This window comes from Salvia hispanica, chromosome 4 (assembly GCF_029641045.1).
Source record: "Salvia hispanica isolate PSC_SH4W2 chromosome 4, Shi_PSC_v1, whole genome shotgun sequence".
Lineage (NCBI taxonomy): Eukaryota > Viridiplantae > Streptophyta > Magnoliopsida > Lamiales > Lamiaceae > Salvia > Salvia hispanica.
This window is the reverse complement of record NC_142695.1, coordinates 11271303-11289341: the sequence shown is the minus strand read 5'-3', so window position 1 is coordinate 11289341 and position 18039 is coordinate 11271303. Positions and strand designations below refer to the sequence as shown.

Sequence of the window (18039 nt, the reverse complement as noted above, 5' to 3'; positions counted from 1 at the left end):
TTCTAACACATCCACGGGCTAAGAAAATTTCGCTACGGTTAATGCTTTACAGTCTCATATCACTCGTGAATCACAGCATAGAAAAAGTAATACTCTTTCTATTCTGGCTAAGATGACACATTTCTTAACCGACATGAGATTTTAGGAATTGTTGCTTAATATGGTTAATTGAAGAGAGAGAGAGATAGTAGATATGAGTATTAAATAGAGAGAAAGAGAGTTGAATATTTAATTGGAGAGAGAAAAAAGTGGTTGGGTGTATTACTCCCTCCATCCCTTATAATTCATCACCATTTAACCTGTCACGGGTTTTAAGAAATGTATAATAGAAAGTGGGTTGAAAAAGTTAGTGGTATGTGAGTCCTACTTTTATATATTAGTTTTATAATAAAATGTGAGGGAAAATTAGTAGTGGAATGTGGGGTTGATAGGGACCTGATATTCTATTTTATTCCGGAAGGGAACCGATATTCTCTCCGTATATTTATTTATTTATGTTTTAGTATTATTTAGTTGTTATGATTTTATTTACTTTCCATAGTGGTTAGGATTTGATTTGCTTCTGATTTACTTTTCTAGTTTATAAGAGATCTTTTTGTACCATACATATTTATAATATGTGTGGGGTCTTTTATTATTATCAAGCAGAATGAATTAAATTAATATTTATCATTCTCTCCATCGGTTCTCCCACTTGGAGAAACTGTCAATCTCTCCAATTCTCTCGAAGTCGCGTTATTTTCCTCCCTTTGTGCTCTCTTTTCATATAATTTATTCAAGAGGAATTAATATCATGTTAATTCCTACTCCCTCCGTCCCAAGATATTAGACCCCTATTCCACTTTGGGATGTCCCAATATACTTGAACCATTTCTATTTATGGTAAAAATTTACTCTACTACCAACTCCACTTACACCACTAAACAACTATCTCCTAAATTCCTGTGCCCAAAAGAAAGGGGTCTAATATCTTAGGACGGAGGGAGTATTAAATTGGTGCTTTCATTAGGTTCTCATCCTCCAATTAATTGATTTACTTTCTACCACCATGTTCGTCTTGCTATCAAACTCTCTTCCTCGGTTTTCTGGTGTTAATCCCGTGAGATGGATATTTTGGATATTCAGGAATATTTTGATTATCACTTGTTCTCTTATGCTGATCGATTGTTCTTTGTGAGGTTATTTTTTGACCATCCAGCATCCATATGGCTCCATGAGTATCGGCGCTCGAATCCTGATTGCTCATGGCAAGAATTTCTAGATGTTGTTTATCATTATTTTGATGAGGATGCCATCTACTTCGCCGAGACGAATAAACTTCTCAACAAAATTATGGAGGCAGTTGCATATTTAGCAAAACACGAGGCCATGGCTAAAAAAGAGGCCACATCTGATTCTATCATCGAGCCTGTTGCAAAAAACGGAAGAGCCAACAACAAATGTCAAGTCCGATCCCATCATCGAAGAGATGGTAAAAATTGATGACGAATCGCCTCAAAAACTGGATGAGCCAATGGTTTTGGTGGAAACCAAATCATGGCCCAAAAATCACTATTGTCATCATTGGTTATGTCACTAAAGTCGCGGAAGAGATCTAAAGTCCAAAGACAGCTTCTCCATCACTTGTTGCGGTCCTAAACAATACAATTTTGTTTGCAGACGAATATCCAAACAAAGACACGACAACGAGATGGAAGATTATGTTTCTGACTTCCTCCTTGAGGGCAAGGTGGTTTTCAACAGTGGGGGAGTGATATACTTGGATTTTATATGGTTTTAGAGGGTGGTTATGTATGAATTTGATCATATTTTGTCTATTATTGGACATTTTTATATATACTTATCTATTATATTGGTATGTTGACCATTTTGTTAAGAATGTGTAGAAAAAGGTACAAAATATGTGGATGTGCAGTAGCCTTGCTTTGAGACAATATTTACTGGAGATTTTGAAGTCCAATCAGCCCATAATACATATCAATCTCTTCGTCTTCGAAAGAGCTTCGCGTGGGTATCTTGCACGCCTCAATTGGAGTTCAGTAGAAGAAGTTATGGCCGTTACAAGAACACTGCGCTATCCAGAAACTTACACGCGGCCGGGTGAATTATTACACTGTAAATTCACCCGGCCGGGTACTGTAATTCTGCGGGAAATGGCCAGAAAGGGGTCGAAAATGACCACCCGGCCGGGTGAATTTTGCTCTTTATAATTCCACCCAGCCGGGTACGCTATTTTGGCGTATTCTTTTGGCAAAAACGCGATTTTTGATGGAAGATTAAAGGGAAAACGCCTAGGGTTCACATCCATTCAACATCTACCGCCTCCAACACTCACACACACACCCCCAAGAACACCTTTGAGAGAGAGAATTGAAGATTGAAGACTTCCAATCGGAAGATTGAAGTTGCAATTCCATAGATTCATTCTCACAGGAGTATCTAAATCTTTTCTCCATGTATTTCATTGAGCCTTGTGTTTCAAACATGGTTTTTGTGAAGAACATGAGTAGCTAAACATTACTTGTAGAATTCTTGGTGAAGATGCACTAATTTCATAGTTCTTATCCAATTAATTTTGTTCTTACCTTGCTCTTGTAGTTATTTGATTATTCTTGGCTTTATTCCTTTCAATTGCTTGATCACCACTTGATTGTGTAGGATTAATTAGATTAATCGGGAGATGAAATAATTAATTTGGAAATAAGAATAATTCACACCTTAATGCAATAAAACTCGGGAGAGTTGAGGTTTTGAGTGAGGTCTTTGACCTAATCGAGCTTTTGGGAGTTAGGGGTTTTAGGATTGGAAGGGGACTTCAATCCTAGCACCTAATCTATAGGTTTCTCACCTCGGGAGAGGGTTTAATCTATAATTGTGGTCGACTTAGTAATTCTAGAGACACCAAAAGGTAAGACAATTTGATTGGATAAGAGCTTGGAGTTGTGCATCAGATCCTTGAGTTCTACAATTTTCTCCATATATCTTTTCACTCCGTGTTTACTTGCTTTTATTTATCTATTCGTTCATTATATGCTTTCCGTAGTGTTAGAACAAAACTAAACCTTTCCCAATTCTCTAGATAGTAGTCAATATTTGTTCGTGGTAGTTAAGTTGATACAAATTAGTCTCTGTGGGATACGATACTCTTGCTTGCTAATTGCTACACTAGCCCCGTACACTTGCGGGTATCACTTGTGTTAAAATAAGTCGAGTCAAGTTTTTGGCGCCGTTGCCGGGGACAATTTTGTGTCGTTAGAGCATAATATCGTGATAATAATTGAGATTACTAGTCTAGATTTTATTTGCTTTATTTATATTTTTATTTTTGAGTTCTCTAATCTTGGTGTTTCTTTTCTCAGGTTGTATGCGCACTCGTTCTCAAGGACTACCTTTAGAACCCATTGATCTCGAGATCGAAGCATCCAACAGGAGGAGGAACGCTCAGAGGAGGTTGAACCAAAGGATCCGCGTATCTTCACCGGGTCATAGGCGTCCACCCTCCCCCGTTCAGAGAACTCCAGTACCTAGTCTTTCTCCACCTTCGTCACCTATACAGTACGAGCGTAATACTCCAATCTTAATGGAGAACGGGGAGGAGAACAACAATGAGAACCACAACAATGAAAACAACAACGAGGATCTTGTTATTCGTCAACTCCGTGAGCAGATGGCCAACATGCAAAGGCAGTTAGATGAGCGGAACGCGAGACCACCAGTTCAGCCCATGCAGAATCTGTATGCATATAGACAAGTTGCTAATCCACCAATCAATAATGCCGGGATTGCGGCCAACAGCTTTGAGTTAAAGCCAGGATTGATAAACAGGGCAGAAGCACATGCATTTGGTGGAACAGGTTCGGAAGATGCCAACAAACACTTGACCAAGTTCATACAAATCAGCAACACGGTGAAGGCTAATGGGGTCTCCGACGATCAGATTCGCCTCAGATTGTTCCCTTTTTCTTTCAAGGATGATGCTAGGGAGTGGTACGATAGCATGGATCCCAACTCGGTCGAAACTTGGGATGCAATGGTTGAGCTCTTCTTGGACAAATACTACCCACCGAGCGAGGCACTCAAGCGCCAAGCTGAAGTCATCTCTTATGCAATGCATCCTCAGGAGAATATTCACGAGGCATGGAAGAGATTCAAATACCTGATGAAGAGATGTCCCAACCACGGGTTAAACCCGGGGCAACAGATCGTAACTTTCCACAGGAGAGCCACTCTGGAGGCAATACGCGAGTTGAATATGAGTGCAGGGGGATCACTCCTTAAGTTGGGAGAAGACGATGCATTAGAGGTGATTGAGAGGGTGGCCTCCAACGATGATGGGTGGAAGAATGAGAGAAGCAAATCCTACAGGGTGGCATCTGCATCTGATTTTGATAGGATGGACATGATGTCCAAGCAGCTGGACTTCTTAACTAGCAAGCTTGGTTTTATGGGAACAGAGCCATCCGGGATCAAAAGTCGACAAGGGGTTGAAGATGTGAACTACATTCACCAAGGTGGCAATAATGGAAACTTCAACAACTACCACCCCAACCAAGGGGGTGGTAATTACAACCACTATGGGAACAAGGTGCATCCCAACTTGTCTTACGGGAATGCCAACAATGCTCTGCAGCCACCACCAGGATTCCAGGTATCTAATGGCCAAGTCAAGGAGCCGAAGAAGGAAGAGCTTGGAGAGGTGTTGATGGCTTTCATGAAGCAAGCGGGAGATTGCATGACACAATCTAATTAGAGGCTGGACAAGGTAGAAGCAAATGTGGAAAGTTTGAACATACACATGAAGAGCATCGATACTCAACTCAGTCAGATTTACCAAGCTATGGGAACTCTACCCAACCCGGGGCAATTTCCTGGCAATACAAGCACTGATCCCGTCAAACACAAAGAGTGCAAAGCCATCTGTGCGACCATTCAACCCAATGAAGTGGAAAAAGAGGTTGGTGAAGAGACTGCAGAGGATAATGTTGTTGAGGAAGAGACGAAACAACCTGAACCACCTCGATTGGAGCCATATATTCCTAAGATACCGTTCCCTAGCCGAATCAAGAAGAAGGTTGTGGATGAGAAATTTGAAAAATTGTTGGACATCTTCAGGAAGGTGAATGTGAATATCCCACTAGTAGAGGCTCTGCAACAAATGCCTATGTATGCAAAGTTCCTAAAAGACGTGATCTCCAAGAAGAAAAAGTGGGTGGACTACGAAACAGTGAGCATGTCGGAGAATTGCAGTGCCATAATTCAGAAGAAATTGCCGGCAAAGCTTAAGGACCCTGGAAGCTTCAACATATCATGTGTCATTGGTGATGACAAACACACGAAGGATCTGTGTGATTTGGGGGCGAGCATCAACTTGATGCCCCTATCCTTCTTTAGGAAGATGAAAATCGGCACTCTCAAGCCGACAAGAATCACGCTCCAAATGGCCGATAGATTTGTCACCTATCCTGAAGGGATCATAGAAGTTGTGTTAGTGCGGGTAAATGACTTTATATTTCCCGTTGATTTTGTCGTGCTTGACATGGAAGAAGATAAGAATGTGCCGTTTATCCTTGGTCGACCATTCTTAGTGACGGGGAAAGCATTGATTGATGTTTCAAGGGGAGAGCTTACCCTTCGCATGGGCACCAAACACCATATCTTGTTCATCTACAAGGCCATGGGGAGTCCTAAGGTGGAAGAGCTTGCTATGAAGAAAGAGTGCAAAGTTGTGAACGTTGTACAGGTTCAAAAGGGTCAAAGGGTAAAGCCCAAGGTCGAGAATATTTCCTTACCACAGTGTCTATTTGGCCCATGTGGTGGATCAACTCATTGCAAAGGAAGACAGAGAGAGCCCAAGAAGACGAAGGAAGAGGAATCAGGAATATCAATCACAACGAAGTTAGAGCTCAAATCAAATGTTAACTTGGTGAAGAAGACTTGGTGGAAGAAGAGGTTGGCAAGAATGTATCAGCTTGAACACGAAGAAGAAGCCAACATCCCCATTAATGGGGAAGTGAAATGATGAGCTTATTGAAGACGTCGAGCCAACGACGATAACCAAAGGCACTATAGGGGAGGTAACCCCTAATAGGTAACTTTTAGATTATTTTTGCTTTACATATAAGTCTCCCTTCTCCACCAACTTTTCAAACTTATTCTTTGCATAGCCTTGAATAAGTTTGGGGGGGTGATACGGTGGATAGTGAGCCTTATGAGGTATTTTACTGCTTTATTTTTGTTTCAGATTGATTAGTTGTCTTTTGTTGCTTTTATTTATGTTTTAGGATAGATTTGTTTTGCTTTAGACCTCTGTGAGTTGTTTTGATTTTGGTTGTTGTGGAATAGAATTTGAACTTGTTTGAATTCTGGTTTCTTGGGTAAAGACTAGTTGTTAATGATAAAAACTTCATCCATCTTTTAAGCTATCATGGTCTTTGACTTAGAAGTTTGAGTAATAGGTGCATAAGTAACGAATTGCTTGTTTGCCTTGATTCATGCTATTACCCGAGTGAGATTTGAGCCAAAACTTCATTTTTTTTGTGTGATTTTATCATATGCTTGTTGTTGTTTCTAGAACTTGCTCCTAATCATATTAAATCTACATAGTGAATGTGAATTTAGGAGATGACGTTAGGCATTCTTTGTTTTCCCCTTCACAAGTGTATATTTTTGTCTTAATCCCTAGTTAGCCCTCCTAGCCTAAAAAGTATTCCAATGTCAAATAATTGTTGAGTTACCGCCAACGTGATAGCCTACAAACTTGGAAGCACATATGGGGCGTTGTAAAAAAAATGGAGGTATAAGCTAGACGAAGTCTAGAGGAAGAAAAAAAAAAGAAAAAAATAATAATAAATTTGTGGAGGTATAAGCTAGACGAAGTCTAGAAAAGTTTTTGGTTGGGTTTCTAAATAAGTGGGGACCGAATGGGAGGAAGAAGTTTGACAAAGTCTTACTTATCTGAGATTTGTATTGGGAAATGGTGTTTTGTTGGGAGTTGTAGTATTTGGGTATTTGTGCTTCTTATACTTTTCAGCCACTTAAGCCTAAATTTTCCCTACCGTCCAAAGAGCCACGTTACAACCTTAATAAGTCCTTTCTGATTTTAGATTCGCATTCACATTCTAGTAGAGGAGATGTTTGATTTGGAACAATCCTATGGTAAACACTACTTGTATTTTGATTTGAGAGTATTATTTCTATGCATACACTTTTGAGAGTGAGATACACATACACATATCTTGAGAGAAGCATGAATCCAAGGTGATATACGAGTTAGTAGTAAAAGTGCACTCGACGGCTTGACTTGATAGAATTTGTATTGTGATATGCTCTTTTATTCCATACTCTTTGAAACAATAATGATGTCTAAACCCCTTTAAATCCAAGTCTTCTTTTAGTTCTTTTTCTTCATTGCTCGAGGACTAGCAATTATTTAAGTTTGGGGGAGTTGATATACTTGGATTTTACATGGTTTTAGAGGGTGGTTATGTATGAATTTGATCATATTTTGTCTATTATTGGACATGTTTATATATACTTCTCTATTATATTGGTATGTTGACCATTTTGTTAAGAATGTGTAGAAAAAGGTACAAAATATGTGGATGTGCAGCAGCCTTGCTTTGAGACAATATTTACTGGAGATTTTGGAGTCCAATCAGCCCATAATGCATATCAATCTCTTCGTCTTCGAAAGAGCTTCGCGTGGGTATCTTGCACGCCTCAATCGGAGTTCGGTAGAAGAAGTTATGGCCGTTACAAGAACACTGCGCTATCCAGAAACTTACACGCGGCCGGGTGAATTTACACTGTAAATTCACCCGGCCGGGTGAATTTTGCTCTTTATAATTCCACCCGGCCGGGTACGCTATTTTGGCGTATTCTTTTGGCAAAAACGCGATTTTTTATGGAAGATTAAAGGGAAAACGCCTAGGGTGATATTCTATTTTATTCTGGAAGGAAGCTGATATTCTCTCAATATATTTATTTAGTTTATTTTATGTTTTAGTAATATATAGTTGTTATGATTTTATTTACTTTTCTTAGTGGTTAGTATTTGATTTACTTTCCTAGTTTATATGAGATCTTTTTTACCACACATATTATAAATATGTGTGGAGTCTTTTATTATTATTAAACAGAATGAATTTAATTAATATTTATCATTATCTCCATCGGTTCTCCCTCTTGGAGAAACCGCCAATCTCTCCAATTCTCTTGAAGTCGCGCTATTTTCCTCCCTTTGTGCTCTCTTTTCATATAACATATTCAAGAGAAATTAATCTCATATTAATTCCTATCAGGGGTCCACTATCAAAAATAATAAAAGTGAAAGGTGGCATATTTTTAAGGATAAATGAAAATGGAAAAAAGTGACAAATTTTCAGGGACGGGGGGAGTCATTGGAAAGAGAAAGTTACTGAAAAAAGAAACATGTCATCTTAGTTCGAACAAACTAAAAAAGAAAGTGTATCGTCTTAGTTGGGACAGAGGGAGTACTAAACACTAAAGAAAGACTCTTTAGAATAGACCTCAAAGGAGTCGAAGATGATCTATGTTCACTTTGCAAGGAAGAAATTGAGTGTATTGAACACATCTTTTTCTGCTGCAAGGTCTCCAACATCCTCTGGTATTTTTGTTGTGACTTATGGAATATCTCCTTTTGTCTTCCCAAAGATCTATTGGCTTGCTTTCTGAGTTAGTTGGCTTGGAACCCCATTTCGAAAGCTTGACAAAAAATTTGGATCTTTATTTTTACATCATTCTTTGGTCTATTTGGAACATTCGCAATAAGGTAATATTTCAAAAGTTTCACCCGAATATGAGCTGGAAAAGAGAAAAAATTTATGGCATCTTTGGTATTGGGTGAAAGGAAGGTGGTCGAGATTCTCATTGTCACCAAGCCGAATGACTAATATTCTTTAGTCAAGTCTTCACAAGTGGTTGGTCTTCCCTACTAGTAGTTGGTTTTACTTTCTTGTTTTGGTGTGTTGCTCGTCGGCTTGTTGGTTTTCATGTTGAGTTGGGCCGACTTGTCTTGTGGCTTTGTTGCAGGTCACCTAACTCTTGTACGTTATTTGTTGTTTGTTGTCGGTGTTGGCTCTGTGTAGAACTATCCAACTTACCGCTCTATATTGGCTCCCAACATTTAAAAAAAAGAAAAAACTAAAATTCGAATCTATGTTCTAAGTTCTTGATTACAAGATAGAACATGTAGCTACTTCTCCTCCTCTTGATTTCTGATATGAGAATTGATTGTGCAAAGTTACAAGTTTGGGAATTGGGATTAATTCTAACAGTACTATTACACTACACGCCCTCTTATATAGGATTTGGTAATAAAAAAAGTAAATACAAAAAAAAGTCTATTATCCAATCTTTAAATTTCTGAAATTAATAATACTATATCTACCTTTGTAGCAATTTATGCTCCTTCGGAAAATAGCTCGGGCTTGGTTGAATTTATGCGATTTTACTGATATTTTTTTCGTTGAACTCCTCATATTGATATATTTGTTCCGCCCCCGCAAAAAAATAGATAAATGAGATAAACATAAATTTTTTTATTTGTAGTAATAATTAATTTATGGAGTGTATCGTTCTTTTTAATAGTATCGATGCACAAAAAAAATACACTCTTGAACATCATCATGATCATATGCTACCCAAAAGAAGAATATAATTACATAATGTAAATGAAAATTAATGAGTTGAAAGGGGCCGAGATATAGATTGTATAGGTTCATTGTTCAACTCCATTATTTTCTAACTAACTGTACTTGTTTTTGCAATAAAGTAAACTTCGTTCATCAAAATCATGATAAAAAAAAATCAAGATATTCTGAAATAATCTAAATTATATTTAAAGGGCATCATGTTGATTGTTGAATATTTACAAGTAAAAAGAAGTTAGATATTGCTCAATAAATGATTCATTAAGCTACAAACAAAATATTTTACTTAATCATAATGGTATTCATTTTATGCAAAATATTAAGGTTTTGTTAAATTAATTTTTATTTGGAATGTTAATTAATTAGGGAAGAAGTGCAGTGTGTCATTACCCTCAACTCTAAAAAGCTAATTCTTGGCATTAATAGTGCACAGTAAAATTAGTTATATAACACTGTTGTTTGCCCTCACTATCACGTTGTTCAATATAATGAGCCCAAACAAATTCTAGAATCATGCATATAGCTATTTGTTCCCTATAGTTGGTGTATATTTATATAATGTGACCACGAAATTTATATTAGTTATACTAGGGTTAATATATATAATCACAATTATTATCTTTATTTTTACATATGTACATTATTAAGATTGAAGCATATTTGAGTCAAGAAAAGACGAAAGAAAGAAATTAATGATGGAGGGGTTACAAGTTAGAAGGTTGAATTTTACCTGAGCATTATAATGTATTAACTCCTGCTGTTAGTCTTTTCTAATACAGTAAATTAAATTCACCCCTAAATGCAAAGCAAATATTAACAGTAAGTCAAACATGATAAACATGTGATTGCTCTCTCTCTCTCTCTATCAATTTCTCTTGCAATTGGTTTCCTCGTAGGAGTCATATATATGCCTAACGCATGTCATTATTGTTTGATTTTGAATTGATAATCACTCCATTGATAATAAATACATAATTAAACATGTGATTAATCTCACTTACACCCCAAACTTATAGTGTAGCTGTTATTACTCATCTCATTATATTAAATAACAGTATAAATGTGGCTCCCAGTCCTAACTCATTTAACAAGACATGGACAATGGAGATGGTAATGTTTGCCTTGGCCTTGGCCTCAGCCTCGGCCTCGGATTAGGCTTCTCTCCGAAAAGAGAAGTCCCACAAAACAAGAACAACAACAAACGTCTTCTTGTTTTCGATCTCTCCATCCCAATTCATCCAAATAATAGTCATGATCACAAAGATGACGATCGCGACGTTGATTTCTCCATGAGTTATGGCCGGAAGAAATTGAGGCTCACTAGGGATCAGACCACCTTGCTTGAAGACAGCTTCAGAGAGCACACCACCCTCAACACGGTGAATAAATTGAATTTGAAGAATTTGTACACAAAATACACTGTCGCACACACTTTACACTATTTTAGTGATTCTCTCTCACATTACTTATTTGCATAAATGGTGGAATCTTGCAGGCCCAAAAACAGTCCCTTGCAGAGAAACTGAATCTCAAGCCAAGACAAGTTGAAGTTTGGTTTCAAAATAGAAGAGCAAGGTCTCTCTTTCACTCTTATAAATTATAATAATCCATGCACAAACACAAATATATTACTTAGATTAATTTTTTTTGTGATGCTTGATTAATTAATTGCAGGAGTAAATTGAAGCAAACCGAGGTAGAGTGTGAGGCCTTGAAGAAAAATTGTGAGAGATTAAGCGATGAGAATCGGAGATTGAAGAGGGAGGTGTTGGAGCTACGGTCATCTCTGAAGATAGGAAAGCCGGCAGCGGCGGCACCTTCACTATAAAAATGGGACTGCTAGGGGCGGCGGAGGAGGTGGTCCTAAGCCAAATGATCAGCGAAAACGGCTCTATAGCTTAGGGTTTAACTTTAATTATACAAAAAGAGATACTCACACTGTATATTTTTGGTAATGATTAATTATTAACCGAAATTTAATAAATAGCCCATCTCTAACCACTAATTTTATTTCTTTTCTGCAATAATTTCTTGCGACTTTGATTGAGATTACTATTCTATTTCTTTGCTCACATCACAATTTGTAATACTATCATAATTTGATTGTTCATTATGCACAAATTGAGGAACCACGGCTCTTTTCTTGGCAAGAATGTCTTGAGTTGAATTCCAATTGTAAATTATTAGCTAATATATTTGGTGCATGCCATGCATCTAATAATTCATAGTAAATATTTTGTCATATTATGCTTTAAGGTTAACTTGGTCAATGGTTACGACTTACGCGCAAGTAGAAATTAATATTTGAGTGAAAATTTATAATGCAATAAACAAGTTTGTATATATTTTCAATTAGATAAAAGTTTATTTGTCATCAGTGTTGAATGTTATTTGTTGTAAATAAATGGATAGTGATGTCTCATGTTTAAGTTTATGACAATATGGATTATTCAAGAATATACTAGAAAATTCTAAATACTCCCTCCGTTCATTAAGAAACATCTCCTTGTATTTACATACAATTTTCACGTTGCCAGGAATAATTAAAAAAAATGTCAAATTGTACTAATAGACGTTTCTTAATTCTTCTTTTACATTAAATAATCATCTATAAATATAACTCAATACATATTGTGCAATGGAAGTTACTATAAACAATATAAATTCATAAAAATTAAATCCTTATAATATATAGACATTAATTCGGCCACATCATTCGTTCGTGACACAATATTCTAGTCCATTTAAGAGTTGTAGCGTGAAAGTGACCATCCTCGGTAAGAAATTGTAAATAAGAAAACAAGTAAGCTATGAATTGATGTGATTTTATTGCAGTAGCCTCATAAAAAATAACTGGCTGGGCTTAATAAGTATACTACTAATAATAAATAATGATATAGTACTATATTATTCTCAATTTTGGTCCCTCCCACCTTAACAAACTAGGCTATCATTACAATTTCTCCTTTTGTTTCTTTCTCTATGTCTTAAGGTTTGTGACGCATATTTTATAATAATGAGTGGGAAATAGTTTTCTTTTAATTATCTATAACAAAATGATACATACATTCCTAAAATGAATATTACGACTTAATAAATTAAAAAAATTTGGACTTTGCTTTCCTAATATTTTCGTCGGCTACAAATGTCAAAATAAAATTCATTATTGGCAAACAGAAGTATAATTTTTTTTTACTGATCACTTAACGTTGATATTAATTATATATTCCACAGATAAAGCATAACCTAATTAAATTAAGGTTTGCTTATCAAAGCAGTTAATTTGGTGTGTGTAGTTGTATAATTTTATTGGCTAAGACTATAGTATAAATAATATAAATTTGAGTCCACATTAATTTACTTTTAACTCTATGTTCATTTGTCTATAAAAAACAGTTTAAATTTAGGTTCTATGCAGTTTCTACGGTAGTAGTATTAGTTAGTAATCACACGGCTAAAATTGCTTTAAGTAGATAAGCAGAAACGTATTAACATTTGACCACGTTTATTAATTCAAACTATCATTTTCGGTTACTAATTCTATATTAGCTGCGTAATTATATGCAGTGCAATTAAGCCTAAAAATATTAATTATCGTGCAGAGTCACATTAATATGTGTTAGACCAATATTTCATTTCTTTAATTTTGGAAACGCCACTCTTACTCTTCTCGTATAGATACGTATATGTATACGCATACAAGCATGCTCAAACACACGTATTATAAGTCAATAAAGCATAAATTACCACGATTTCCCCTTCACACACGACACATCATAATTTCTCAAACCAATTATGCAACTAGAAGCTAGCAACTAGCAACTAGCAACTAGCAACTAGCAAATAAGTAAAACTAGTGACATACATGAAACGGAATTTGTTGGGTCAATTTTTTATTATATACTCATACTCCCCTCGGTCAGCGGCGGATCAAGGTGGGGTCCGACGGGGTCGGCCGGCCCCACCACTTGCTACGGAGTGCCACCGGAAAGCTACTTTCTTCAACCTCCAACCTTATGGCGTTCACGTCTCCGCCCCATCTCACGTCTCCGCCGGCAGGGTAGACTGTTGTCGAGAACAAAGGAGTTGGAGGGGAAGAGTCCTTCCGCAATTTTTGTTTTCGAAGAAAGAGAGGAATGGTATTGGAGATGTCATTATTCTTTTCGCATCCCTATATTCACTCGGGAAATAGAATAAACTCGCATCAATAAATTTAACTAAATTTAAAAGATTAAATATCTTAAATATGTTATCTAATTGTAAAATGGGCTTTGAAATATTTTTCTTTATTTGAATTAATTCTTAGAAGTCCACTAAAATGTATCCTCATCTTAAAATATCAATTAATGTAAAATAGTAGTAGTAATATTTTTTTACAGTATATCAAAATCAACTTATCTAAATTAAACACGTACTTATATAAAGTAAATATTTCTTAATTTCTTCTATTTTAAGTTTTATAATTTAAATTTTCAACCTTATTATTCATATTGAATTTTTTAAATCATTAAAAATTTGGCATGTTACAGAAAAATTATGCTATATGTATGTCATTTTTGTTTGTCAAAATACTTAGTATAACTATAACATAATTGTTCTCTCTTACTTTATTACCTATTTGCATCTTTGTTTTATCTAACCTCATATTTTATTCTTTATTCACTTAACTCCATAAACGTCTTTTTCTTAAATTTTGTATCCAGAAGAAGCGTCTCGCTTATGACCGAACGAAGAAAGTGGAGTATGTTGTTTAAGAATATCAATACTCGCATAAATTATTTATATTAAAATATATATTTATAAAAATAATTTATTTAAATAATTATTTTACATAAATATTTACTATCTTGTTCGACCCCACGATATTTTGTTCCTGGATCCGCCATTGCCCTCGGTCCATAAAAGATATGAACATTTAACTCGGCATAAGTTTTATACAGCTTTATTTTGTGTGGTAGTGGAGAGAGTAAAGTAAGAAAGAAGGAATAAAGTAGAGATAAAAGAGTTTCCAATTTTAGTAATTGATCACCTTGGTTGGAACAAACAAAAAAAAGAAAATTGGGTCATCTACAGTAGGATGGAGAGAGTACTTGGTAAAGTAAATAAGAGAGAGAGAGATGAATCGTAGTGTAAGTAGTGTTAGTAGAGAGAGTGGGATCAATATCATTAGTAGTATAGTGTAATGGTATAAGTTGTAAATAAAATGATATGTATGGATAATGTGTTATTTAACTATTCTAAATCAGAATGTGAGTGTAATAACTTGGTGGAAAGTAGGGTTCATTTACCAAAAATGGAAGAAAAAAAAAAGACAAAGTGGACAACATTTTTCGGACGGACCGAAATGGCAAAACTGGACAATATTTCACGACAGAAGGAATATTTTTTAGGAACAGACTAATATGAAAATAGTTCATACTTTTCAGGGACGGATGAAGTAGTATTAGGGGTGGGTCGATACGATATATCGTATCGAAAACGTTGTATCGTATCGAAAATATCGATATGAAAGAATTTCATATCGTTATCGTATCGAAAGTTTCGATATATCGAATTTCGATATATCAAACTTTCGATATAAAAAAATTTCATATCGTTATCGTATCGATATTTCGATATATCGTACCGAAATTCGATATATCGTTAGATATCGATATATATCGTATTTTCAATATAAAACGATATATCGCGATATAAGGAAATTCATATCGTTATCGTATCGAAAACTTACGATACGATATCGTATCGTATCGAAAATTACGATATATCGAAAATTCGATAATTATTCGATATTTTTCAATACGATAAGAGCGATATATCATTTTTTTCGATATTTTTCCCCAGCCCTAAGTAGTATATACAACCAATTTCAATTTAGGCATGTCTTTGTAATGACTAACTGTGCCTCCTCCCTCATGCGAAGAATACCCATTATATAACCTGTAGTCCATTAAAAAAAATTTATATTTTTATGTATTAGTCCTATATTTGTAAGAACTAAATATAAATATTTTTTAGACCGACAACATTTGTAGTTTCTTTAATTTGATCACTAACTTGAACTCTCCATCTCACCCACACAAAGACGCATAAATGCACTACTTACCCAAATTGATAGCCGTATGTATTTGAATTAAGCATATTTTTGAATGATTAATTAGAAATGAGAACTTATAAAATCGAAATATAATTAAAATACAATTCCCTCGAAAATATCTAAACCACAAGGTTTTGGACTGAATTTTGTAGCTAATAGGCAATTAGACATAATTAAATATAGACAAATAAAGATATCAAATAATAAACGAGGTTTAATTAAGTAGGTTGGGGATTCTACGGTATTGATTTTATTGACTTTTCAATAATTCAATTTATAAATCTAACATCCAATTATGATTCAAGTTATACTATGACGATCATTATTTTAATCTTAAACAAATATAGTTGATTGCAAACTTTGATCCAATTTTAAATCATGAATGTGTAACTTCTAACAACTCCTTAGATCTATTGTCCTCAAACTTAGTCTCAAATATCATTGTTATTGTTGACTTGATGTTAATAATTCCTATGATAAAGCGTTAACACTCATCTGTAGAATTTTTACAAACACAACGGATGATGATTCAATTATGGCTAGATAATCAAATACAGTAACAAACATGTATTATTAAAGTTAAATGAGATTTGGAATTTGGATAAATAATTAGACAAACACTCGAGTCAATTAGTCTCCAATCATATAATTTTATGATTTTAGCTACTCGTAGACCAGTAACTTAAACTAAAAATGGAGGTAAACATGGTAAACATAAAACAAACTAGATAAATCCACGAAGAAAAATATGTCATCTTCGTCTTCCTTGAACTCTTGTCTTGCTTCACTCGATTGGTCCTAGAGCTCTCAAATGATACGAGGATGAACGAATAGCTGAATTAGGATTTTTGCCGAATGCTAGGAGTTTCCAACATGTGTAAACCTAATCCCTATGCTCCTTTTTATAGTTGGGAAGAAAACAGGTTTAAAAGGCAAGAAATCTTGAAAAAGTCTTATTTTTCAGGTAATTCAAGCGGACGACTGGCTTGGCACCCAGCGAAATCGGTGGTTTGTCTTCCCTCGATGCAATCTCGGTGGACTGTTGGTAGAACGTCTGCAAAGTTAGCGGTCCGCCGAGGTGTGGTTACAACGAACCCTTAGTTGGTGTTGTGCTAACCTGGCCAATCACTGACATTGTTTGCTCACGATTCCAATTCCAATTTTTGCACTTTGCATTCCTGACCTCCTTTTATGTCTTGATTATTATGAAAACTTAACGGAATTATCAAACAACTAGTTGGTAGGAATATAGACAAAACCACGCTAAAATTAAGCAATATTCAATCAAATTAAGTTAAGTATAACCCTTAAAAATATTTAAAATCAGTGCTGATCAATGTCATTTTTGTCTGAGGTGGGATGTCGAAATGTCTAACTAGACCAATCAATATTGTTTCCTCACAATAATTCATAAATGTTCGTGATTATGTTGGAATAGATTTGCGTGCTTGTTTAATTATATATTCATTTTTTATTAGCACATGAATATAAATTTAAAGGCCACACAATTATAGACTCAAATACAAAACCTTTGGCTCAGTCATACCAATACCACTCATCACCGGGTCAATTTACGCACACTAGTTATTTACTTTTTTAACCTATGTTTTGGTTGTACTTAGTTGTATGATTTTTGTTAAATTGTTGTTTATATAAGGATTTGGAGGCATTGCTCTATTACAACTTCTTGAAGAACAGACGTGATTGAGCACAACTTCTTCTACAACTTATTTTCATTTTCCTTTTATGGTAATATTATTTAGAATTTTCTTATTTTTAAAAATGTTGAATCATAAAATGATGTCGTTTTGATGTGTAAGACTGAAAATTTCAACTATATATACTTGTTCTATGTCATCTCCACTTCAATTGAAATTGTCACCGGACACGCCACATAAGATTTAATTTTATTGGAATACTTGATTGTGTAAATAAATTTATTACACGTTAAAAATTTATAGTATATTTTCAACATTCAAAGTTAGTGATAAAAAAGTGAATTGGCGATGTATATTTTGGTTTTTAGCCCTAATTTATCAAGTACTCCTGTCTTCTATAAAACAAAAAATATATATATCAACAGCCTGTCCAGCTATAGCTCATGACCCGATCAGGCCAAGCCATATAATTTGCTTCACATTCGGTCTAACCCAAATAATCTGATTATAATTCAAGTTATAATAAGGTCTACGTAGTTTTATAAAATAAAATTATTTATTCTGGTGAACTTGTTGATTATAAGTTGGATTGACACGATTAAGTAAGGGTAAC

The 18039-nt window shown here is 35.1% G+C and overlaps 1 protein-coding gene and 1 pseudogene across 1 annotated transcript; both read left to right on the top strand.

The window, feature by feature from the left end:
- The first annotated feature begins 4837 nt into the window (after positions 1 to 4837).
- Positions 4838 to 5585, top strand: LOC125189961 (uncharacterized; annotated as a pseudogene).
- A 5153-nt stretch (positions 5586 to 10738) lies between these two features.
- On the top strand, positions 10739 to 11646 carry LOC148927236 (homeobox-leucine zipper protein HOX1-like). The gene is made up of 3 exons (XM_089069640.1): positions 10739 to 11050; positions 11167 to 11246; positions 11346 to 11646. The coding sequence occupies exons 1-3, from the start codon at positions 10766 to 10768 to the stop codon at positions 11497 to 11499; spliced, it is 519 nt and encodes a 172-aa protein (XP_088925766.1). The 5' UTR covers positions 10739 to 10765; the 3' UTR covers positions 11500 to 11646.
- The last annotated feature ends 6393 nt before the right edge of the window (positions 11647 to 18039 follow it).

Bases quoted from the DNA above. Each gene is read 5' to 3' on its own strand.
- LOC148927236 (XM_089069640.1), top strand. From the start codon at position 10,766: ATGGACAATGGAGATGGTAATGTTTGCCTTGGCCTTGGCCTCAGCCTC. The intron at 11,051-11,166 runs GTGAATAAATTG...GGAATCTTGCAG, and splicing joins AGCACACCACCCTCAACACG to GCCCAAAAACAGTCCCTTGC. The intron at 11,247-11,345 runs GTCTCTCTTTCA...AATTAATTGCAG, and splicing joins TTTCAAAATAGAAGAGCAAG to GAGTAAATTGAAGCAAACCG.